Genomic DNA, 26587 nt, shown 5'->3' on the forward strand with positions numbered 1-26587 from the left:
ATCTGCTGTCACTTTCAATTTGTTTTACTAACCAATAAGAAACATGCTTTTTAAACATAGTAAAATGCATCCTATTTTTGAATGTATAATCTTCTTAAACAGCCAGACATATATCTACTTTCTTAAAAACAGCATCTTTTCCACCATTTAGATAGCTCTCACTCTACCAACTGACTACCTCAGCTACATACGTCTTTTGATCACCTACAGAGATCCCTTCAAGATGCTTTCAGTGTGGATTGTTGGACGCTGTTATGTATTCTGGTGAAAAAGTTATGCTGAGCACAGAGGTATTGACAAAGACTTCACTTTGCAAAATGTAGATGGTTTGGAATTAATGCCTCTGTTTAAAACCTTTTTGCATCTCCAACCCCCTGGCCTCATGATTGTGCACTGTGGTGGCAATGACCTAGGCACATTGACTGCCGTAGGTCTGGAAATGCTAATGAAGGTCGTCTTTGCAAAAATTAATGTTGCTTTTTCCACAAACTGCCTTTGTATACTCTAACATATGCCAAATACAGAAGGGAAATTAGTCCAATCAATTTTGTCCACAGATTGAGAAAGCTAGAAAAAATGCCAATAAAGCTGTTTCTGCTAGCCTCAGAGACCATAGAATGGGCTCCATATATAACAACAATCTACGTTTCCATATTGAGGGCATCTACAGGAGTGACAGAGTACACTTCACTGATGAAGGGAACAGAGTGTTTCTCAACAACCTATAGCTCTGCATCTGCACTTAAATGTAGCTGCAATGAACTCAAAATAAACACAAGGGCTCGTTTTAGAGCCACACAATAACCCAACATATATCCTAGCTTTATTTAAAAAAATCTTAATTATTTTTGCTAGGAGTCGGCCACCCAGTACGAATTAGAGCCGCGCACCCATCGTGTTCACACTAGCGGGCCGCCCTGAGTGCCGCGCACCCCTCATGTTCACACCAGAGGCTGCGCTGGGAGCCGCACACCCCTTGCATTCACACCAGGGGGGCAGCGCTGGGAGCTGAGCTCCCACCACGTTCACACCAAGGGGCCACACTGAGCGCCGCGCTAGGGTCGCAACTCCAATTGTTTTTGGGGGAAAACAATACGCTTTCATTCATTTACATTTGCCCCGGGGACGCCATTCCCTGATGCATGCTCGAATATAAATGTTTCAATTTTTAAATAAAAAATGGAGGAGGGGGGACTGCCACCCCCCTCCCCGGCCATTTTGGGCCCGAGGATCCCATCCCCGGGACCTGGCCTCATGGTTAGGGACTGTGGGGGGAGCCCCATGGTCCCACCAGCTCCCCGCCTCCTGCAGGAGCCGGCATTGCTTTTACACACAGGGAGCTGTTGACATGCAGCTTCCCGTGTGGAAAAGCAATCGGCTTTGGATTTTGGAAGAGTGAGCAGGTTTCCCTGCTCTAGCTTTCAGAATCCAAAGCAAGTTTGCTATGACAGGGCAGGAGCCGTGCTCCCGCCCTCTCATAGCAAACAGCAGTGTCCCGGGGGTGTGCACCCTGGGACACTGCAGGAGCCAACCCTGGGGGTGGCAGTCCCGAGGACCATAGAAGGCTCTAAGAGGGGGGCCAGGTGGCCCCCCTCCCAACTACTGCACAGACTCGGGTGGTGGTTGTCCCTGGGGCATTTGGGGGTTCGAGCCCCCCACACAGGTTTAATATTTATTTTAAAAAAGAATCCCCGGGGCTGGCAGTCCTAGGAGCTGTGGAGGGCTGTGTGCCCCCATGAATATTTGAGAAAAGCCCTGGGGGTGCCGGTCCTCGGGCCCCCACAAATGAAAAAAAACCCAGGGGTGGCGGCCCCCGGGGCTGCAGGAGGACCACATGCCCTCCCGCGTATTATAAACATAGCCCCTGGGAGGTGGTGGTCCCCAGGGCTGCCCCCGCGGGCCCCAGCTAATATTTTTTGGCAATGCCCCCAGAACCTGGCCCACCCAGGAGCCTCAATTAAATGAAGGGGGCTGTAATGGGAGAAAGAGCTGGGGTCCCATGTACAATGATTTACAAAGATGGTGACGTAACCATTGTTGCAATGTGACCTTATTACTGACTTTCAAGTATTCGTTACTTTTCATCCTTACATGTTTATTACCAAGACTCATGTGCCACTGGTCACATTGAAAGTGTGATTCAACTTCCTGGTCATTATTTTCTACATAAAGCTTACTTTGCTTGCAAAATACTGTTTTTGTGTCATCATTGCTCACCTTAGAAGTAATTTTGTGTGATCGCCAATCTTCTCCTGCGCCCTTCTGCTGCACCTGATCCTTGTAGGGCACGGTGGTGTTTCACTTGCTGGTTCCCATCCTCCGAGTCGCTGTCAGTCAGCTCCATTTCCATTCCTCCCTTTTTCGCAATTTTGTGCATGATGGCACATGCTGCCACTATCTTGCAACATTGTTCAGGGTTGTATTTCAGTGCTCCACCGATCTTTTGAAGGCATCTGAATCGCCTCTTCAGCAGTCCAAATGTACGCTTTACGATGTTCCTGGTTGATATATGTGCTGCATTGTACCTCTGTTGCTTGGCATTTGTAGGATTGAGGTAAGGTGTCATGAGGTAATTTCGCAAGGCGTATGCGCTGTCACCTACATGTGAGGAAGCAAAGGGGGTCAGTGGTTGTTTGACATTGACATAAGTACAATGAATGTGACAATCTATTGCACATATTTACCTAGCAGATGTCCCTCTCCAAATTCTCCCCTTGCAAGACGGGTGTGAATGCCACTTTGCCTGAATATATATGAATCATGTGCACTGCCGGGAAATTGCGCCACAATGTCTGTTATCATGTTTTTTGCATTACAGACAACCTGAATATTGAGGGAATGATAACATTTCCTATTCCTATACAAATATTCCTGTGCTGCAGGGGAACATATTGCCACATGGGTGCAATCAATAGAACCCAAAACATGTGGGAAGCCTTCAATCTGGTAAAATTCCTGCTTAGTCTTGGCAATGGCATGCGCTGTGGTAGGGAAATTGATATGTGAGCCTATCCGGACCATCATGGCATCAAGTAATGCTTTGAATATTCTTGACATTGCGCTTTGCGACACACCTCCTGCTACTGCGATTACAGCCTGGAAACTGCCTGACGCCAGTAGATGTAGGCAACATAAGACCTGTACATGCGTTGGGATGGCATTGGTACTACGAGTCTGTCAGTGCAGGATGGGGTCCAATTCATTGATGAGATAATGGATCATTGCTGCATTCAGCCTATACTTATCATATATCTCGTCCTCATGCTGTCCTAGCAAAGTTATGCAGACTCTGAAGATGCACTCATTGATTCGCCTCTGTCTCTGTCCAGCAGCCTGCAGCCTCATCCTCCTCTCCATCAGGTACAGTCCTGCCATTGTGATTTGTGGTAGCTCATTCTGGGTGTGTTTAAATCAGTTTGAGTTGATTTGCAGCTGTATGAAATTTGCACTCATGATTACCACCTGGTTGTGTTCCTTCTTATTTTGCGATTGCAATTTTGTGATTCTCAAGGGAATTTGCTATTTGCGATTTTTTATGCATTTCATTTGCGATTCTTTATTTGCGATTCTCTATTTGAGAGTCGCAAATAAAGAATCGCAAAAGTTTTCTCAGAATTGTTTTGGGATTCTTTATTTTTGCAAAAAAATACTGTTTTTCGCAAAAGTAACGATGATGCATTTGCTACACTGTAATTCGCGAAAGCAAATGCCATTTTTTTGCGATTCACAAATTTTGCAATTTCTTAAATGCTTGATGCATGTGCCTATTTATTCTTTTAGGTCCTGTAAAACATACAAACGATCATTGAGGTCAAATGGAGTTTCAGCCACCACTGTGCTGACACTATAGAGGTCTGAGACCCACATCCTTACCCCTAACCGGATCTCTGAGGGTATATGAACCCCAGGGATTTAATTGACATGTTGTTAACTGCCCTCTGTACCTCATATAGGTGATTGACTCAACTGCCATAGAAGCCTAATACCCTAGCTGTTCAGGATTTCTTTAAGTCCTGGTTCTTCCTCTCAATGACTGAATTTACCTTGGGGTGATAGGGGAGGACTACTGCAAGGCCACACTTTAACTTCCCATGGCTTCTTTCTAAGCCTAAGAGTGAGACGCGGTCCCTGGTTGGAACATAGTGTGCCAATTGCGTGTGTCCCGATCAAAGATTTGCAAATCACGTATAACAGTTCTGGCATCAGCCAAGCGCTGGGGCCAAACCCATAGGAATCTAGAGCATGAATCCACTGCCACCAAGATGTACTTGAAAGCTCTGTCTGGGTGTAAGGGGCCCCAGTGATCCAAATATACACAAGTGAGAGGTATGTTTGAGATCAATAAAGGTGATTGCGGTAGACATGCTACAGTGAAGCCTTTTATCTGCTGGCAGATGTGGCATTCAAGGTCGAAGTCCTTGGTCTGTTTAGTGAGACCTGGTCAGCAGCAGCGCTGCTTCAGCGATGAATCTGTAGCAGTAGGCCCTGTATGTGCTGAACGCAGACCCTCATGTGCCGCAAGTATTGATCCTAATCTGTGGTCAGTGATTGGTATTACTCTACCCCCAGTCCTAGAATATGAGTATTCTGAATATTTTGTGCATCTAACTCATAATAATACTTGAATGGAAAGCTTTTCAGTGGTGCTGAGCTGTTGCACATGGCATGGACAGCTATCATACTTGTTCCATATATTTTCATGCTAGAACAAGTGATTGCAGCAATGGCCGCAGTTTTCACGGTTGCCTTGGCACCTTCATCCGCCATTGAATTCCCTTCAACTTGAATGCCAACACGCTGATGACTCAATGTATAAATAACGTGAGGCCGTGGCAGGCCTTCTTTCAGCTTTGCCAATTATTCCCAAAGCATCTTGCGCTTGATTGTACAACCTTTTGAATCTCGAAACCCATTTTGGCCCCAATAGTGAAGATAATAATTATGAGACTGGACACAGCAAAATGAATCACACACGAAACGTGTGGGCAATTTGTGATCTGTATTTTGTAGTGCCAGTATCAGGGCTTTCCCTGAAGCTGAAGGATAATTTTTAATGGGATCTCGTGATAAGGAGACTCATCACTCCACCCAGCATGATTGTGGTACAGAGCAGGCGCTAAAGCTGACTCCCACTGCTGCACGCATAAATCTTTTACTGATTCTGCTATGAGGTCGGAGAAAGCAGGTAAAATTACTGCTTTCCCCATTGGGCAATCTATTACTAACTCAGGTGGCCAATCTTTTTCAGCCAAAAGAATGTCGTAACCATGTGTCAGGTCCTCCCAAAACAGACCTTTCACTTCTCATTGTATCTCCCCTTCTAGTTGAAGTGTTATTCTGTGTGAATGATGTGGGAAACTCTCTTTCTTTTCTGGTGTTTTCACAGTGATATACTCACTCAATACTACTACTTCCATAAACTCCATCATGTTCTGTCGATATTTTGTGACTTCTGCTGCACTGTCCAGCATCGTCACCGCCCATTCACCATTCTGAAGCAGAGTCTCCAGCAGCCTGGACATCTCTGATCTTTATCCCTGTCACCTTTTTATTCTTAAATTGTGGTTTTGTTGATTTTTGTTTATCTTCTTGTTTGATGATGTAGTCTGAAGTACGATATGTCTCTCTTTTCAGCTTTGTTCACTCTTCTGACCTTTTCTCATTGTTTTGGGGGAGGTATACTGAGTTTGTAAGATGGTACAAATTTAACATAGTACACAATTCCTTAATTAATTTGGATACAAATGGAGTACCCTGATCAGTGAAAATATCTTTAGGGAACCCACCCTTGAGAATATTTCAATAAGAACTCCAGCAATATTTCTGGTAGTGGCGACTGAAGGGGAACCACTTCAGGATAGCGAGTGGCATAGTCGACAACTACCAAGCAATAAGTGTTACCCTGTTTTGTTCTTTGGAAGGGACCAATCAGGTCCATTACAATATGCTTGAAGGGTTGTCCTATTATAGATAAGGGTTGGACAGGGACTCCAGGAGCTTTATATGGCTTTTTCTGTGGACAGATTTCACAACTCTGGCAATATTTGTTTATTGCGGCATGAATGATAGGCCATTAGAAATACCTTAAAACCATTTGATAAACTTTCCCTGGTCCAGTATGGCCGGCCAATAAATGAGAAATGGGAGAAAAAATCATGTGTTCCTTAAATTCTTTTGGACCTAGGAGTTGGAGAGCTGACCCTATTTTTTGTATTCTATATAGAACCCCCTTTTTTATGAACAGGTGAAACCAAGAACAAGTGTTTCCTTCATTCTCTATGCTTTCTTCCAAATATTGTGTAGGGTACTGTCATTCCTCTGAACACAAAGGAAATCCCAAACTATATGTTAAGTTTCAGCTGTGAGAATTGGCACGACTCCGGCTTTTATTTTAATTTCTTTACCAGTTTGAGCAGTCAAATGTCACCTCAGTTATTGGATACTTCGCTATATCTCCATGAAAACACCTAATCTCTTCTTCCTTATTTGGAAGGATTTGGTAGAGCTCTACCCATTTCTGTAGAATAAATGATTGACGTTATCCTGAATCTAATAAAGCCTTAATTCTGTGATCTTGAATGTATAGACTTAAATTAAATCAGTATCCCAGCTCTTGTGTATAATGAACGTACCTTGGGATACAACATTACTCCATGGGTTCCCAAACTGGTTTTTTAATGGGAAAGGACCCAGAAACGTGTCCCCATTCACCACAATGAAAACATTAGGGATTTTTAAAGGAGTTTGGCATAGTTCAAAAGGTACTAACTTTGGAAGGGTTCGTAACAATTTTGTAAGGTCTTTTCTCATTCTTGAGTGGAGCCTGACCTTCCCACACTGGAAGTTTGTCTGACGTTTAAGTGGGCCGTGGAAAAAGCTGTGGCCATCTCTACGGTTTGTTCTAAGGTTAGGCCTGTATGTTGTTTGAGCCATTTTAGTTTTGCTAGGGATAAAGCCTTTAGATATAGTTCCATTAAATCAAATTCATGACTTCTTTGTTGCTGTGTTCAAGGGGTCCAAGCTATTTATCTTCAGCCAATTTAAGTTTGAACAAAAGCGTTTTGTTATTATCCCCTGCTATGCCACGTTCCAGTCTAAACTTCAGACAATAGGCTTCTGCGTCTAATTCCAGGATGTCCAATTTGACATTATTGACTTCTTTAAAAGAAGTCGTACCATAAGTATTGGCTATTTGGTAGGTGACTTGTGCTTCCCTGACTAGTAATGGAACCAGCAGGAAAGGCCATTTGTTATAGGGCCAGGCACAAGCCCTAGCAGCCATCTCAAAATGTATACGAAAGGCATCTGGGTCTTCCCCAGGAACATATTCCTGTAATTGTATGTGGAGGTCTGTTGACAAGTTGCGAGTAGCAGAGAGGTTGAATGTTAATTGAAATTGATCTTCTGCGACTTTGTGGATACTAGCCATTTGCAACTTCATAATGTCCTTAAAGGTTTTGTGGTCTGCCTTGGCAGAAAAAATTTCTCTTCCGATGGTTCTCCATTTTTCTCAATGGTCTAATATGTCCGCATTCTTCACCTTTTGTGGTAAAAACACAAATAGAAAAAAATTGAGTTCTCCGGTTTTAGTGTCACCCAATTAGTTTCTCTAGAATTTCACACAGGTTTTAACTAAAGTTTTCTTTCTTTTAGGTTCGGTCCCATCAGAGTCTCTGGCCGGCAATCAAGATTCTCCCGGAGAAAGTAACAAACCCCAGGGTAAGAGTCGTCTTTTTTACCCTATTGAATAAGGATAGACTAATCACCAAGGAATAAGTCACCCGTGTTCCTATACATTTTTTACAAAAAAACAAAGAAGGACGGGTAGTTTTTCACTTTCCTAAAACAAGTACTAATTTGTAAAGTCACAAGAGAAGAAATGAATAAAAAAGAGTCCCTCATTCGTACAAATAAAAAAAACGGCTTTCTTGAAGAACCTGAAACCATTTTGGTGAGGGTAGAAAGAAAGAGAAAAAAAAGAATTGGAAATCATGAGGAACTTGTGGAAGGTTAGGTTTTTCTCCCCTCCCATTTTCTCCAAATCCGGCCCCTTAGCTGGCTAAGTCACATTCCTACGAAAAAGTGGCGGGGCGACACGCCATCATATGAGCTCGGTCCTAGTCTTCCACTCTGTATTTACTTCAGGGATGCTGATTTCAAGACGTTTCTTGTCTTCTCCTAACAGCTATTACCAGGGCTGGGATATGCTAAGCAGCTTCCAGCATCTACGGGGGTTGGATTGCTGAAACCCTGGGTCCTTCCTCTCTATCAACTTCGATAAAGGAACCAGGTTGGTCTCGGCTCCTGGTGGCCAGACGGCCTGGGGTATTCTTGATTGGCATGGTTCTCTCTTCCAGATTTGTTTCCTATTCTTTGTCCTCTTGGTCTGGATGATGGTCTTTAAAATGACTGAGTTGTTCCCTGATTGGCTCATTTCATGACCAAAATCATCCGGTTCTACCAATGTTATCATTTCCTCTCCTGGTGTGGTTGAAGAATGGCAGCTCAGCTGCGGGGGAAGAGAAGAGGGTTCAGGTAAGTCTGGCTCATATAGAACATCCTAGGGAATGTTACTTTCCCCTTCCTATTCACTTCCCTTTTCACAGCAGGCTGGAAAAATATTGTTGAGGTGGCAACCGTAGTCATCAGGGAATCACTTTTGTGAGGTGAAAGAAGGGCAATTCTGAGGTTGTAGAAACAAAAACAAACATGGAAAAAGCAAATGTTATGCCATGTATATTGAAGAACACACAAAAGGGACAGTACTACAGCATCAGTGTGGACAGCATGAAAAAAGGGAGAACAGTGGCCGAACTTTATCTATCTTAGGTGAATGGCCATTGTAATGGTTCTCATCAAATTCAACGTGCAAGAAAAGATGACTCTGCCTGCAATGCAAACATTCTAACTTGTGACTTGCAGAATGCACACAGATCTCTAAAGCAAGTGCTTAAGCCAATGACCTATGTTAGTGGATTGTCTATCTCCAATCTCTGCAAGTCTGTACTAGGCCGTCCCACAATGCACTGCCACTGGAGTCAGTGTTACATGCTTTTGTGGTCCTACTCCACATCTCTTTAAACTGGCTTCTGGCTTTTTTATTGCAGTGCAAATAAAGGTTTGCTTTCTCTCTATTTCTCTCTCTCCCTGTCTCCAAGAGTTAAGTTAATAAATGACCACAAAATTCAGAAAGGACACACATCCATATGCTCACATCAATACCCACCCACACAAAAATCAATTGCTCATACCATTCTCGCACCATCAGTCTCGTACAATACTACTGACTCTCACCACCAATGTTACGTCTCCCAATAATTATCACTCACCATAAAAAGGCAGGGTGACCAAGGATGTGTTGCTGTAAAAAGGACGAAACGATGTAGTGAAGTTTGTGAGAACTTGAAGTTAAAGAGAGTGATGTGACAGAAGGGGGAGGTGTTCGGGCAAATAGTGTTAAATAAAGTGGTGTTGTGTAGTTCCTACTAATCTTTAGGATCTGCACATTCTTTGGACAACATAAACTAGGGGCTTGGTGCCAAGACTGATTCCAGATACCACTGAAGGACATGTTGGCCTATAAACCATCTAGCTCGCAGTGCCACTGTATTAGACCTGTCAGCCTTAGGGTGATCTTTCCCCGTGACCTCATTTTTTCCACCTATTTTTTGTTGGCCCTTCGGTCTTCGGGCACCTTTTCGCAGCTAATCTGTGTTAGGGTGCAGGTGCTCACTACTTTCAACATGGCTGCCACTGGCCCCTGCTACTGCAGCGTGGTCTTTTTAGTGTAGCACCCTAGTTGCCAGGAGCAGGCAGGTTCCCCATACAATGTTGCAACACCAGCCACCCAGCCCCTGTCCATAGTTAGAGTGGGGAAGCTCCTGGAACCTTCCAGAGGGAAGGCGGACCTGACTTTTCCCGCCTTAGAGAGTGGTCACCTGACCTGGGCATATATAAGCCAGGGAAGGAACTTTTTCCAGTCAGTTGGGGCATCACTGACCTGGGGAACCCACGCAGGAGTTTTAGGCGGGAGGGCCTAGTGAGGAACCTATGCTACTGGGAGTGACAGGATTTAGGTGCTGCCTCTTAAGCTAAGTGAGGTGTCCAAAGCTAGCCCCCCTGATCTGGCCCAGTGGTAGGGAACCCCAGGGCCCATCTGCAGTGACTGAGGAGAAACTCTTCAGGCCCTCAACTCACTCCCCCCCCCCCTCTTCTTCAACTTCAAGAAACAAGCAACAAAGGGCGCAGAACCATCCAAGCTCCGAGAAACCTACTTCATGAGACCATATACTGGACTGAGCTGCCCTGCGCATCCCCTGCCTTCAGCTGGGACTTGTTGTCTCCCCTGACTGAACTGTGTGACAAGCGCTATAAATTGCCCCCATCCTGCCACAGTTCTGACTGACTAACTTGTGGAGCGCTGTAATCTGCCCTCCTGCCTAGCGCTGTATCAGAGGCTGCCTGCTCTGTCAGGGATCATCGAGATTGCCTCCCTGTACTGCCAGCACCTAGCGCTGTGAAGCTTCCCCCCAAGCGCTACCCAGGATCGGCGCTAGCCCTGTACCTCAGGGCCTCGAGGCCCGCGAGGAGAGTTGCCCCCGCGGCATCAGGCCGCCCACACGACGCCTCAGCGGCACCATCGGCCTGCCACGAGGCCGCCTGCCCTGCGCTGTGGCTAGCGCCGACATCGACTCCCCCCCGGCGGCCCCCGGTACCAGGGGAGGGCCGCCGCACCGAGTTCGTCAGGCCGTGACGGGCCTGAAGCTTACTTGTGCCCCATCACGTGAGCGGGAGCGCCGCCGCATCATTGGCCGTGCCCCCGCCCAGATGCCTCACCATTGGCTGTTGCCGTCGGGCCCCGCTGTCAAGGCCCGGCGCTTGAGGAAAGCCGCACTTCCCCTCGGAGGGGGCCGTGGAGCCAGAGAGCCCCCTCCGGTTGAGCCTCACCACTTTATCTCACTCCGGCCCCGGTGCCTAGTGCCCCGAAGCCAGTCCGGCACAGCGCTGGGCCGAGTGAGGCTCTAGGAGGGTCGGACACCCCTCCCTCTTTATCGACGACTACGCAAGGGCCCGGTGGGCCGAATAAGAAAGGTAACCCCCCTGGGGAGGAGGGCGGTAGGCCGAGTGAGGCCCGAGGTCGCCCCTCCCCCGGGGTTAACTGTGACTGGGCCCTGTTGGCCCCCCCCCACGGTTCAGAATGTGCCTCATTTTATCGCATATTTACCAGCCTGCATTACTCATTGTGCTGCATATTTACCAACCTGAATTATGCTTCGTGAACCATATTTACAAGCTTGAATGGGTAAAGTGTACGATATTTACAAGCCTGATAAATGAGAGGGAGAGTCACTTCACTGTACTGAATTTTCTTGCAGAGATGGACTTCCATAACACTTTTGATGATCTGATCTGGGTCGCAGGCGACCCGCATTCACAAGAAGAAAGGCTTGTCACAAATGACTAAAGGCTGTTTTCTTTGAAATTCTTTGTTCACCTGATAAGTACTTGCTGATATGTTTTATTCCTTTCTAGGAAAAGCGACCATGAGAGGTTTGATGTGCTACTTAGATGCATTATAATTGTCGCTTCTTGTAGGATCCTCCAGGTTTATTCCATTACCCCTTTGCCTGTCAAAGAGTTGATGCGACAGGCGGGGCCAGTTAACGTTTCATTGCATAGATGAGCTGGTTGTCATTATAATGGAAAGCCTTACTGACACGTTTACTCTTCGCAGGAAATGCAACCTGCACATGATACATGAAATGTCTTAATGAAATGCTTATGAATTACTAATGCCTTGCTCTAACTGAAAGCCTATATAAAAGATCTTGATTTTTCAAATACAACATCTGATGTGGTCTCCATTATTGCGCCACTGTGTGTTTTATTGGATATGTGTGTTAAATAGCTGCTTTACACATCAATCAATCAATCAATCAATCACTGCATTTATATAGCGCACTACTCACCCGTAGGGTCTCAAGGCGCTAGGGGAGGGGGGGGTCCGCCACTGCTCGAACAGCCAGGTCTTGAGCTGCTTCCTGAAGGCGAGGTGGTCCTGGGTCAGGCGGAGGTGGGTCGGGAGGGAGTTCCAGGTCTTGGCGGCCAGGTAGGAGAAGGACCTTCCCCCTCTGGTGGCTCTTCGGAAGTGGGGGACGGTGGCGAGGGCGTGGCCGGTCGATCGAAGCTGGCGTGTGGGAGCGTAGAAGTTGAGGCGGCTGTTGAGGTATCCTGGGCCTTGGTTGTGTAGGGCTTTGTGTGCGTGGGTGAGGAGACGGAAGGTGATTCTCTTGTTGACCGGGAGCCAGTGCAGGTCTCTCAGGTGTCCGGAGATGTGGCTGCGACGGGGGATGTCCAGGATGAGTCGTGCTGAGGCGTTCTGGATCCGCTGGAGTCTCTTCTGGAGTTTGGCAGTGGTACCGGCGTAGAGGGAGCTGCCGTAGTCCAGACGGCTGGTGACGAGGGCCTGGGTGACCGTCTTCCTGGTCTCGGTGGGAATCCACAGGAAGATCTTACGTAGCATGCGCAGGATGTTGAAGCATGACGAGGAGACGGCGTTGATTTGTCTGGTCATGGGGAGGGAGGAGTACAGGATGAAGCCCAGGTTGTGTGCGTGGTCTGTTGGTTTGGGTGTGCTGCCCAGGGCGGGGGGCCACCAGGAGTCATCCCAGGCGGAGGGTGAAGATCCCAGGATGAGGACTTCCGTCTTGTCCGAGTTCAGTTTCAGGCGACTGTTCATCATCCACTTGGCAACGTCTGTCATCCCTTCGTGTAGGTTGGCTCTGGCAGCGGTGGGGTCGTTGGTGAGGGAGAGGATCAGCTGGGTGTCGTCGGCGTAGGAGATGATGTTGAGGTTGTGTTGGCGTGCGATGGCTGCGAGGGGGCTCATGTAGTCGTTGAAGAGGGTTGGGCTGAGCGAGGAGCCTTGAGGAACGCCGCAGATGACTTCGGTGGCTTCTGATCTGAACGGGGGGAGATAGATAGGGGGTTGACCCAAACACTAGTCACTGAGACCTGGGTAATCAAAGTACTGAGAGGAAGGGGTCTCCGTGTTAGAGCAATAATTGTACTGATTTACTTTAGAAGGAATTCATCAAACAACAATGAATGAAGTCGACATTGTTTTAATTCACAATGAGGAGCAATATAGCAAACATACTAACACTTCATCAGAGCATATAGTAGGTTGAACAGTGCCCAGAAAGGGGAAAAAAGGGGGGGAAAAAGTGGTTGTGTGAGGATGGTGTGGTACAGGATTGTGACAATAAAATCAAGACAATATCAAAAAATACATTCGTGTTTCAATTACAATACAAAAAGGAACAATGGATTGGTGGTTCACTATAACGATATATACACTTGTCATCCTCCAATAATGCAACCAATGTCAAATATGTGTATGGAGTTGACGTAAAGGGAGACGTTGTCGACGTTTCGACCCTCAAATTATCGCAGGGTTAGTCGAGCCCTTGCAGCGGGGTCTTCATCAGGACGAGGAACTGGGCAGGCAACCTAATGAATATGTATATAGAGGGATTGTTTAATCAATTGGCAGAAAGTGTCCATTACAAGTGACCAATTTGATTCAAGTAATGTAGCACACAACAAAGAGCATACCGTTATGATTATCGCTCTATCTTTTCACAGCTTGCGTCATCAAGAATATTATCGTAGCTAGGGGTAAAGGAGAAATCAATAGTTGTTGAGCATTAAAAACGGAGAGAGGAGTTAAGTCAATCTGAATCAAAGTGATTTAAACAATTATGAATTGATCCTTACTTTAGTGAAGGTGAAAAAGAGAGGCGGAGGAAGAGGCCGGCCCTGGGGCGGCGTACCAGTCGATATCTGAAAAGCAATAATGGTCTGACTTTAGGATATGCAATCAATCTATGCTGTAACAGGTTATTGAACATTACGGGCTCATGGAGGGGGGGCAGGCTTACCAGCGTCGTCCCGAAGGATCGGCGATGGTTGAAAGATATGTAGCGGCGTGCAAGTCGATATCTGAAAAGCGATAATGGTCTGACTTCAGAATATGCAATCAATCTATACTGTAACAGGTTATTACACATTGTGGGCTCATGGAGGCTTACCAGCGTCGTCCAAGAGGATCGGCGATGGTTCAAAGATATGCGGTTTCAACATCGATTTGTATGTTGACCTAGGAATCAACATCATAAAGGGCCATTAAGTATAAAACATTTCAAATGAGGAGCAAAGAATGTGGCCACGGCGGTTTGTAAATGGTGAAATAGCGGAACATGGGAAGAGGCTTACCGAATGCCGACCGGATCAAGCATCAAAATGCGCTCGCGTCTGACGTAGCGAGGCAGACTTCCTGGTTAAGTAAGTAACCATGGAAGCGAGGGCACGTGATTGTCTCAGTCGAGTTAGACATTGAAGACAGAACCGCGTCAGAGTGAATGACAACGGTGACATGGGTATTATTCAGGACGATTGACACCAAGACAATACAGATTGGGTGTTATCTAAATGTGTGTCTCAGGGTCATACGCATACTGTCTAGCTCAGTATACGGCGAAGATGAGACTGTTGTATGGGGTAACCATGGGAACAATCTAATGGACAATGAAAAAAGACTTGTATAAAAAGGACATTTCATGAGCAAAGTAGATTCACACGAGGTTATGTAATAGCATAATTGAAAAATTGGAGTTAATTCACAAGTAAAAATGAGCAAAGTGAAACACCAAAGTTTGCAATAATTTCAGTATAAGTAGCGTATTATCTAGGTCAGTACAACACCCAAAAATTTACAATTCATACTTCAATAGAGAGCATTGGTGTACGCTCCGTGCATGTTATTCAGGCGTACCTCTCTCATGAGGGTAAAGTCCCATACGATTATATGATGGTTATAATTGTCAAGTGGAATAGTTCCAACACTAGGAGAACATTAAGGAAATTAAAGAAATCATTGTCATTATAAACATTGGTGTGGAACAGGTTTACAGTCTGTCAAGGTCATTAGACACAATTATGAGGCGTACCTCTCACATGAGGGTAAAGGCCAGTTGAAATAATTGTAACCTGTAATTGTGTGCACTGCGTTATAAAGGTACATATTAAGGTAATATCGCTAACTGTGAAAAGGAGCTGTCATATTCATTGAGTCCGTTCTGAATTGAATCAAAGCGAAGCATCCATTTTATTTCACGGATATTCAGAATATTAAAGATATTGCCACCCCGTGGTCCCAGCACTGCCTTCTCTAGTATCACCCATCTTAGGCTCTCAGGGGAATGGGTGGCGAGCTTGAAGTGGTCAACTAGAGGTGCCCCCTGCACCTCGCATCTTATCCTGCTCATGTGCTGGAGAATTCGTACTTTGGCCTTTTGTTGGGTTTGGCCAATGTATATCAGTCCGCATGGACAGACAATGGCGTAAATGATGTTGGACGTATTGCAGTTACTATGGAATTTGAGTGGGATTCTATGTTGAAGATGTGCGAATTCTTTAGTTTGAATAGTTGTGTCGCACGCCTTGCACTTCCCACACCTGAAGTGGCCAAAAACAGGTGGAAGATTCCATAATGAAGTGATTGTCGGGTCTTCGGGCCAGATAGAAAGGAACGCACCACATGGTCTTTCACACTCTTAGCTCTTTTGAATGCATGTAGAGGAGATCCTCTTTGATTAAGATCATCAGATATCAATTGCCAATGCTGGTTGATAATGCGTTTGATTTGATTACTTTTGGTGGAATACGTGGTTACACATACTATCCTTTCCTCATTGACCGCTTTCTTATCTTTTGGAATGAGTAGTTCTTCTCTAGGGTAGAACCAGGCACGCTTCCTCGATTTCTTCACCAATCTTTTCGGATATCCTCGTTGTTGAAGACGGTTAGCCAGATCTTCTGATTCCTGGAGGTAGTGTTCTTTATTGGAGCAGTTCCTTCGGATCTATGAAACTGTCCGAATGGTAAATTATCGCGAAGGGCACGGGGATGATGGCTGCTGTATTGTAACAGTGAATTCCTCTCCGCCGGTTTATGATACAATGTGGTCAATAGGATTCCAGATTCTTCGTAAATGGTGATATCTAAAAAGTTAATCTTCTTGTTGTCTGATTGACTGGTAAATTTTAAATGTGTTGATTGTTGATTCAACCACATAAAGAATGCTGATAGTTCGTCCGAGTTGCTGTTCCAGATAAGAAGGATGTCGTCTATATATCGCATCCAGAGACTGAGTTGGTCTCTGAATGGATTCAAGTTGTTCAGCACAGTGTCGTTCTCAAATGCCGCCATATACAAAATTGCCACGTCCGGGGCGAATGGGGCCCCCATAGCTACTCCGGAGATCTGAAGGTAAAATTTATTTTTGAAAATGAAGAAGTATTTGGTCATAGCTATCGTCAGTAGAGCTACAATAAATTCAGTTGGAACTTGTACCGGGGCTGGTCGTTGATTCAGACATCTAGTTATCACTGCTAGTACTTCTTGTTGAGGAATGCAGGTGTAGAGGGATACCGCATCACATGTGGCCAATATTTGGCGCTGTGGATCAAAAGGTCGATTCTCGATGATCGTGATTGTATGCATGGTGTCTCGTAGGTATGATTGACAAGACTCTGCCAAGGGTTTGATGAAGAAATCGATATACTTCCCAAGTGGTTCCAATATAGACCCGCATTCCGAAACGATGGGGCGTCCAGGTGGTTTGATCATGCTTTTATGTATTTTCGGTATGGTATAAATAGTTGCAAGTCGAGGATGTTTCTGATTCAGATATGAGCACTCGTTTTCAGACAAGAAACCCTGGTCCAGACCAGCTTGTGTCAGTAATTGAATCTCGGTAGCGATAGCTTTGGTTGGGTCCGATCTTAATAGTTGATAACTTGCCCCATCATTAAGTTGGCGGAGGATTTTGGATTCATAATCAAGCATGTCCTGAATCACTATCGCACCGCCTTTATCCACTGGCTTGATCACAACTTTATTATTGCGGGCGAGTGACTGCAAAGCTGTCCTTTCAACTTTGCTGATGTTGTGCTTGGTGAAAGATTTGGTGTCCAATATTTGCTGCACATCTCTCCAAACCACTGCCTCATAGTATTGTCGTATGTTTCCGACCAATCGACCCGACAACTTCACGATACGCACTGAACTCTTCAAGTTCTTTCGCAAAATACGGTTGAAATACTTTTTCCGTGCGTCGGCAACACAGTCCAACCCTTCACTCACGGGACTACGAACACCCTCAACCTTTGTTCCGCATACTGGTGCTATGTCATCCAAAATATTAGCCTATGAGGCAGTGGTTTGGAGAGATGTGCAGCAAATATTGGACACCAAATCTTTCACCAAGCACAACATCAGCAAAGTTGAAAGGACAGCTTTGCAGTCACTCGCCCGCAATAATAAAGTTGTGATCAAGCCAGCGGATAAAGGTGGTGCGATAGTGATTCAGGACATGCTCGATTATGAATCAGAAATCCTCCGCCAACTTAATGATGGGGCAAGTTATCAACTATTAAGATCGGACCCAACCAAAGCTACCGAGATTCAACTACTGACACAAGCTGGTCTGGACCAGGGTTTCTTGTCTGAAAACGAGTGCTCATATCTGAATCAGAAACATCCTCGACTTGCAACTATTTATACCATACCGAAAATACATAAAAGCATGATCAAACCACCTGGACGCCCCATCGTTTCGGGATGCGGGTCGATATTGGAACCACTTGGGAAGTATATCGATTTCTTCATCAAACCCTTGGCAGAGTCTTGTCAATCATACCTGCGGTATCGGGTTCATTCAGGTCTACATACTCTGCTAAACTTACGAACACCTTAAACAGAAGTTGGCACGGAAACTGAAAATACAAGAGACAAGTTTATTAAGACCCCATGGGGTGGTGGTACAATCCTACAGCACCCTTCGGCAATGCAAAAGTATCACCCCGAACATCGGTGTATGACCTCTTTTATACAGTTTAACAGCAATAAAAAGAATGGGCGGTATACATTTAACCAACTTTAGGTACATATAAGGGCATTTTTGGAACCCAGCCAACGTGTGGGAGGAGTTTAGCACTACTGGTCAGTTTGGAAGGACATTCCTGAGAGATGACCAGTCAGTATACAATGCGCATGTGCATGCTTGACCAGTACTAAAAATAGCCTGTTGCTGGGCAGGGCAAATGACCAGTGGTATCGAGGACGGACGAAGAAACGTGCTGACCACGAGGCAGTATGCTCATACAAAATGGAAGCCAGTGAATACAAAATGGCTCCCGCACTTTTAGCCACTTAGAGTAGAGAAACGTGTAGCTGGGCTAAATGCTAATTCAGATACTGCCAAATTACGACAGACGACCCTTTTAGCATTTAGCTGAAGCTACCTCATAATGGATGTAATCTGGATGTTCGTCGTTTATGTCAATTAACATAATCTGCCTTATTTCGGCATTACTCGTTTGCATCTTTGCAGCAAGAGCTCTTTTAGATGGAACACAGGCAGTAATGCATATAGAACATAAGGTAGGACCACATTGAATACATAAACAACAAAAGAAGAACATCCCAATAATTACACATAGAACCGTTAACAGTTTCCAACCCCATGTACTAAGCAGAGTACAGAACCAACCAGAAAAGGTCCAAGCACCATTGTCAGTATGAATTTCTGCAGCTATTTTATGTAGTTTGGAGATGGCATCATATACAGATGGCGAATTATCTGGAATATAGACAACTACTTCCGATGATGCGACGTGCACCCCCACGATCAGCTAACACAACGTCTAAGACCATTCTATTCTGAAGCGTAAAAATTCTCGTGATCTGAAGCTCTTCAGTTATATTCCCTAAAGCGGAAACAGTTTCATTAGCAACAGCTTCCACAACACGTGTCAGCCGCCTTATCTTCCTGCTGTTTAAAGCAGCACCAACAAAAGAGAAGAGACCCAAATTAAAATCTACATATTGCTGTAAGGAAGTGTCAGTTTGATCGACACTATCAAGGTCCAATGTTCTCTTAACTCTATTCAATAGAAAATCATGATAAAGCACAAAATCATTGTGATACATAGGTGGGGCAATAAACACAGGGGGTAATACAAAAGATATATAACATGTACCTAACCACCCAAGAGGAAGAAGATGGTAACCCTTGTTTCCACAAATAAAATAAGTATTTTGTGAGGCCACAAAAGAAATACCATTGGGTGCATCAAATATTAAAGTAGTATTACATTCACTTCTCCCTACTGGAATTGTTCCTTTATTCCGCACACACAAATCCGCTTTCGTCTCAAAAACTGTAATCATGTGTAAATTAGACTCATTTATAAGTCTCTGATTAGTGAAAACACGAGGTGCAGATACATTATCCGGTCGATATTCTTCCCATTCGAATTTAGTTCCTTCCGCTTGTGGATAGCCATCTCGGTCATTATAACAAAGTTTATTCAATCGGAAAAGTAGTCCACCTTTTGTTGGCCATCTTAGAGTAAAAAGAAGAGTATACCACGCATTACATGAACCATTGTGTGAAAAGGGAAGAGGAATAAGCGGAGTTCCACCTTTCTTTTGGTGTCCAGGCAACATCCCACATACCCAGCAATTAGACATGTTCGTCATTTCATGCGTATGATGCAGAATTTGAATGAAACTATTATTCAAATAGGTCTGTCTATGTCTTTCTTCATGATAAGGTAAAGTAAAATGGAAATGTTGAGAAGGACTTGGAGTGGTAGGCAGTAAATAGTACCGTGCAGGAAATAGTCGTTCTATAGTCCAAGCTATTACTGCGATTACCACTATTGTCGTAGCAAAGAGAACTGCACCCAGAATTCTGCTCTTTCTCGATGTCATAGGTGCCATTGTACAAAGAACAAACTTCAAGAAATCAAACTAGAAAAAATAAAAATTAGTGCTGAGGACTGAGGCTGCCGCTGGTGTCTTCTCCGAGATTCAAGACGGGTGTCGCTACACTGGACAGAACTGATCCCCCCCCTTGATATTCCCGGCTTCCGTTTTCACAAACCTCAGAACGGTAACAAACCAGTTCAAAAATGAGCGAAAAAATTATTTTCTTGGATGTAGGTTGTACTTCACTCCATCAGAAACAGTGTGGTCCGGGAAGGCTCCCTCCGACTCATGAGACGTAACAGCTGGGCTCCTCTCCGCGTCCAAGATGTCTCGGTAGTCAGACAGGACTGTAGGGTTCACCAAATCCGGAGAGACACGACGGCAGTGCGTTGAGTGTATCCACCGCTTCTTATTCGTGACGCGCACAGCCGTTCGTGTTGCTAGCAGTACTTGCTCAGGGCCACGCCACCTCGGTTCCAAGCTGCTAGTCCTCTCGAATACGCGGACCATAACATGGTCCCCAGGACGGAGATCATGAGCCTCTCCAGTGGAGTTGTCGGGGAGCGCTTCTCGAACCTGTTGATGAATGGAAAATAAATCAATTGTTAATCGTGCCAAATAATCGTTCATCATTATACAAGGCACATCATGTATTAATCGAGGCTTAGGAACTCCCCAAATATTCATAGGCCTTCCAAACACCACTTCATAAGGTGTGAGGCCAGATCGGGAATGTGGCACTGATCTAATAGACAGCAATGCCAAAGGCAAAGCATCCGGCCATTTCAAAGACGTAGATGCCACGATCTTTGCTGGCTTCAGCTTCAGAGTTGCATTGTACCTTTCCACTAGACCTGCTGACTACGGGTGGAATACAGCGAGGAATCTTTGCTTGATTCCCAATCCTTTCAGAACATACTCCACTATTTTCCCAACAAAGTGAGGACCGTTATCATTCCACAAAAATTTACAAACACCATAACGCGGGAAGTACTCTTTAAGTAACACCTTAGCTGTTGTTAATGCTGTATTATCTTTTGTAGGGTAGGCCTCAATCCATTTGCTGAAGGCACACACCACTACTAAGACATACTTGAGGTTATTACAGCGTTCCAGCTGGATGTAATCCATTTGTAATACTTCGAATGGTGCAGTAGGTGGAACGAACCCTCCTTTAGGAGTATAAGTCCCTTTCCCAGGATTGTGCTGTAAGCAAATCAGACAAGTTTGTACTACTCTCTTAGCCGTACTAGCAATCTCAGGATGCTCCCAAACTCGTGTAATCAATTTAGTAATTACAAGAGCTCCAACGTGTGCCAACCCGTGCGTCATTTGGACCATTGCTTGTAAATACGCAGCGGGTAATTTCCATCTCTCCATATCTTTGCTACGCCAACAACCCTCATCGTCCAACACTCCCTCTGTTGTCCATGTTGCAAGTTCTGCTTCAGATGCTGATTTCTGTATATCTAGTATTTCTTCTCTATCATCATGCCATCGCTCAGCTTGCGATTTTACCACATACATGGGAGAGGCATTTTTTAACATGGCAGTCTCTCTCGCTATGCGGTCTGCAAAAGCGTTTCCTGCTCCTACTTTGTCTGTTACCTTTTTATGAGCACTACACTTGATTATTGCCACTTTCTTCGGGCATAATAGTGCATTCAGGAGATCACGTACCAATTCTCCATGCATAATGTGTACTCCATGCGAGGTCAGGAACCCTCGTTCCTTCCAGAGTAGGCCGAAATCGTGCACTACCCCAAAAGCGTAACGGCTGTCAGTGTAGATGTTCACACATAAACCAGCACTTCAAATAAATCAAATCAAAATCAACTTTATTCGGTTTTCGTTCTGAAAGCCATAAAAGTACAGATATATACACACAGAAAAAACAGTTTGTAAAACATTAAGTTCTTGGTATATTAAAATTATTCGGTCTTAAAAAGGACAAAACGTTTGCAGGAGTCCATGTTTAAGGCATCTCTATAGTTTTCATAAGTTCGTACGATGCCTAAGGCACAACTTTAAGTAATGTGCCGCAGATTTTGACACTAAGCTGTTGTCCAAAAGCTGCAGCGCCAGGTATGCAGGGCGGCATCTTCGAATCTTCATTACTTTTAAAATTGTTAAAATCCATCTTTTACGAAGTGGAATGTAAAATTTACAGAAGAAAACTACGTGAATTGTAGACTGAGGGGAAATAAGGTCACAGGGACATGGTGTCATGTTATGTGTCCAAACATTCTGGGAAGGGAATAAAACCATGATATGAAAAAGATTAAACCTAAAACGGGTGAGAAGAAGTTTTTCGAATTGCGTCAGGTCATGCTGCAGATACGGTTGGATTGATGGAGCCAATTGTATCATTAGGCAGTGTTGGACTGATGGCTTTCTTATTTCAGACATTATTCGTAGTTGGGTTAGATGAGACAGGCATAGCTTCTTTAAATCCTTTTTTGTTATGTCTGTTACTGGTTGTGGTTCATCGAAAAACCTCTAAAGACCAATGTCTGTAAGGAAAGATTTTACATAGCATAACCATTTTATCTTCTTCATACACTCTAGTTTCACACAGTCCTTGATAATAGTTCTTGTAAGCTGGCACTCGTCCGTGGCCCATATTCTGCGCCACAGCATTATGGGTTGGATCTTAATAATGTCTGAGATATGATCCACTCCGAGTTCTAAATGACAGCCAAAGGTAGTTGTGCTCTTTGGGACTGCTAATAGAAATTTTAAGAATGTATTTTCGACTTTCTGTATTGGTTCAGCATTTGTTATTCCCCAAACTCCTGCTCCAAAAATCGCCGTACTGATGCATTTAGCATTGTAGATTTTGATCATCTCAGCCAGGGGTCTCTTTCCTAGACGGAGAGAGAATGCTTTTAAAGCACCAACTGTTTTTATTAGTGATAGCATGCGTGAATTAATTGCGTCTTTCCATTTAAACTCATCATCTATGGTGATGCCAAGATATGAGTAAGTTTTAGTTCTTTCGAGGGGCAGTTTGTTCACAAAAATTGTCTTTGGTTTTTTCCCCTTTGTACCGGCGTGCATCACAAAAGTTTTTTTGATGTTGACTTTTAAATTTAGACTTGACATAAAAGTGCAGTAGCTATTTACGGCCTGTTGTAGCTGGATAGGGGTACGCGCGAGGATCACCGCGTCGTCGGCGTATAATAATGCCGGAATTGGTCGCCGGTCAACTTCTGGATAGTCTGTTATGCCCTGTAGCATTGCTGCTTCCAGTCCATTAGTGTAAAGCGTAAATAAGAAGGGGGCCAGCACACACCCTTGCCTGACCCCCTTCTGTATTTGGAAGTTGTCTGTAAGTTGGCTTTCAGCCCCATAGCGTACTTTTCCCGTGGCGCCGGAATATAACTCGTGTAGAAAGTCTACAATTGCTGGCTCGATCCCCATTTGCAGCATTATAAACCAGAGTTTTGAGTGTTCCACGCAGTCGAACGCTGCCGTTAGGTCTACGTAGACCATGTGTAAGCTTGTTTTTTTTGCTGTTATATATTTCCCAGCCAGCAATGTTAGATTTAACACTTGATCTACAGTTCCCAGGCCAGCCCTAAACCCATATTGAAGATCTGAAAGGATCCTATGTTCCTCTGACCACTCCTGTAGACGATCAAGAAGTATCCTCCCTGCCATCTTACCAACAGAATCCAGGAGGGAAATGGGGCGATAGCAGGAAGGACTGTCCCTGTTGCCTTTCTTGAAAATGGGGACCAAGATGGATGTTGACCAAGAGTTAGGGAGCTTAGTTTCTTTGGCTGCGTTCAGAACTTTGGTTAGAAGAGGAGACCAGAGATCAGGAAGGGATTTGAACAGGTCCATAGGAACGGAGTCTGGTCCTGGCGCTTTACCATTTTTTGCGGATTTTATCGCTTTCGTTGTTTCATTTATGGTAAACTCTATTTTTATCGGGTATATCACCAACGGGAGGGGAGGCGTAGGAGCCAAATCTGCCGGTTTAACCTCTTTAAAAACCCCAGAGAAATGTTGCACCCAGTCCTCCGCATTTATTGCAACATCTAAGGAAGGACCCTCATTATTTCCAATTAAAAAAGGGGATTTAACTATTTTCCAGAAGGCTGCGCTGTTTTTTTGAGAGCTGCTGTTTATCAATTGCGTCCAGAGATTACACTGTATCTCCTTTTTCCTTTGTTTTAGTGCGTGCATATATGATTTCCTTAGTTGCACTATCTCTTCTCTCTTCCGTGCTTTCTTTGCTAGGGCTTTCTTTAAATCTGAGTAAGCCTTTGTGCATTGAGTATTAAACCAACCTTTTCTTTGTGTGTTGTTTTGCGTTCTGGGTTTAGTTAGTTTGTTTCCTATAGTTTTCACTATTATGCTGTAGCTAGTTAAAATTTCAGATGCCGTTGTGGAAGGGTTTAGGCAGTTATCGATATGAGTCCAGCATTTTTTAATTATTCTTTCGCTAGTTGTTTGTTGGTCTAAATTGCCCCATTTTAAGGTAAAACCGTTCAGTCTGTTTAATATAAGCATGTTTTGGTGCAATAAACCCCGGCGGTCCGTGTCTTGGTTCTTATGATGGACAGGCTCAAGGTATGTTAGTCTGAGTGGATAGTGATCGCTGAGTGCGTTATGGTTTACTTCAAAATATTTTATACATGCGGCATTGTTAGTAGAGACTAGGATGTAGTCAATTAATGTTTGAGCGCCTCTTCCGTGAAAAGTTGATGTAAATTTGGTCATCAGGTTCATTATCCTGTTCGCAAACCCTAAGTCTAGCTCAAACATAGTAGCCTGCATGTTGTTTCCTTCCTCTGTATGAGAGAAGTGCTCCAAAAGGTTACCTTCATCGTCCATGATCCCACATATGGGGGCATTACTTTTGCTACATATATGGAGGTTGAAATCTCCGCCCCAGATTATTGAGTGTGTAATTTTAGCATATTTAGTTTTTTCCTCGTTTGTCAGGTCTCTAATTTCGCTGAGAGTTCTGACTAAATCAGTCAGGCTCATATTGTTATAGAAGTTTATTATGGTGTAGATAACCTGGTTGGTTACTTTGATGTTTATAACCTGATAATTCAGGTGGAGTGCAATAGGCGTAGTTTCCTGAATGGGCCAAAGATTGGAGATGTATGTTATTAGGCCGCCTTTACTTCTCCCTAGGTGTGACTTTGTTGCTTGGGAGAAGTATGTTCTGTATCCCACCAGGTGAATTGGTTCGTTCAACCATGTCTCCTGAAGACAGATTAAATTGTTTGTGTGAGCCAAGTCCAGGAATGTTTTCTCCTTATGCTTGGTTGCTAGGCCCGCCACGTTCCAGAATAGCATATTCCTCTCGACAGCTGTGGTAATGTTGTCAGATTGAGGCCGCGGGACGTAGAGTTCTGCCTCTGCAGTTGTGTTTTGAGGATTTTCATTCAGTGTGGTCTCATCATATCGTTTGTTTAAGGCGGAGTAAGGGAGAGTATGCTGTAAGGTTTCACAATTGGAATAACGAGGGCTGACTTTGGTCTGACTGTCTGCCTTTTGGATTGCATTTTTAGAGGATTGGGCGTGTGTTCTGACTATGTGCAAACTTTGAGTCTTTTCAAGCGTCTTGGTCTTTGGGTTATTTGGTGTAAAAGGTAGATAGACTCCGGTATTAGGCAAAGATCTTGATGATGAAAAATGTGATGGCGGTCAATCGACCATATCTAAACAGCTATAGTGATTGAAGGTTGGAATTCGGGTCCAGGGTTCTCTGTTGGAGTGTTGATATCCCCTCCTGCCATAATTATTATAATCTCCTCGATCTTTGCTAGCTTCAGCTTCAGAGTTGCATTGTACCTTTCCACTAGACCTGCTGACTGCGGGTGGAATACAGCAAGGAATCTTTGCTTGATTCCCAATCCTTTCAAAACATACTCCACTATTTTCCCAACAAAGTGAGGACCGTTATCATTCCACAAAAATTTACAAACACCATAACGCGGGAAGTACTCTTTAACCTCTTCAGCGCGACCGCGTTTCCCCCTCCGGTGCTGGGCCGTAATAGAAACGGGCGTGGTCATGACGGAACGGTTCCGTCATGAGCACAGCTCAACCGTAGCTCATGACGGAACCGTTCCGTCATGAGCATGGAAGGGGTTAAGTAACACCTTAGCTGTTGTTAATGCTGTATTGTCTTTCGTAGGGTAGGCCTCAATCCATTTGCTGAAGGCACACACCACTACTAAGACATACTTGAGGTTATTACAGCGTTCCAGCTGGATGTAATCCATTTGTAATACTTCGAATGGTGCAGTAGGTGGAACGAACCCTCCTTTAGGAGTATAAGTCCCTTTCCCAGGATTGTGCTGTAAGCAAATCAGACAAGTTTGTACTACTCTCTTAGCCGTACTAGCAATCTCAGGATGCTCCCAAACTCGTGTAAGCAATTTAGTAATTGCAAGAGCTCCAACGTGTGCCAACCCGTGCGTCATTTGAACCATCGCTTGTAAATACGCAGCGGGTAATTTCCATCTCTCCATATCTTTGCTACGCCAACAACCCTCATCGTCCAACACTCCCTCTGTTGCCCATGTTGCAAGTTCTGCTTCAGATGCTGATTTCTGTATATCTAGTATTTCTTCTCTAGCATCATGCCATCGCTCAGCTTGCGATTTTACCACATACATGGGAGAGGCATTTTTTAACATGGCAGTCTCTCTCGCTATGCGGTCTGCAAAAGCGTTTCCTGCTCCTACTTTGTCTGTCACCTTTTTATGAGCACTACACT

General features: G+C 44.6%; 1 protein-coding gene across 1 annotated transcript in view; it reads left to right on the forward strand.

Annotated features, from left to right (window-relative positions):
* The window catches only part of LOC144806247 (lysozyme g-like), a 311011-nt gene that overhangs the window by 77889 nt on the left and 206535 nt on the right, over window positions 1-26587 (forward strand). The window contains exon 4 of the mRNA XM_078672649.1: window positions 7654-7719. Within this exon, the coding sequence (XP_078528775.1) occupies window positions 7654-7719 (66 nt within the window). The remainder of the gene's footprint in view (window positions 1-7653; window positions 7720-26587) is intronic.

The sequence above is a fragment of the Lissotriton helveticus genome (assembly GCF_964261635.1).
Source record: "Lissotriton helveticus chromosome 1_1 unlocalized genomic scaffold, aLisHel1.1 SUPER_1_unloc_56, whole genome shotgun sequence".
Lineage (NCBI taxonomy): Eukaryota > Metazoa > Chordata > Amphibia > Caudata > Salamandridae > Lissotriton > Lissotriton helveticus.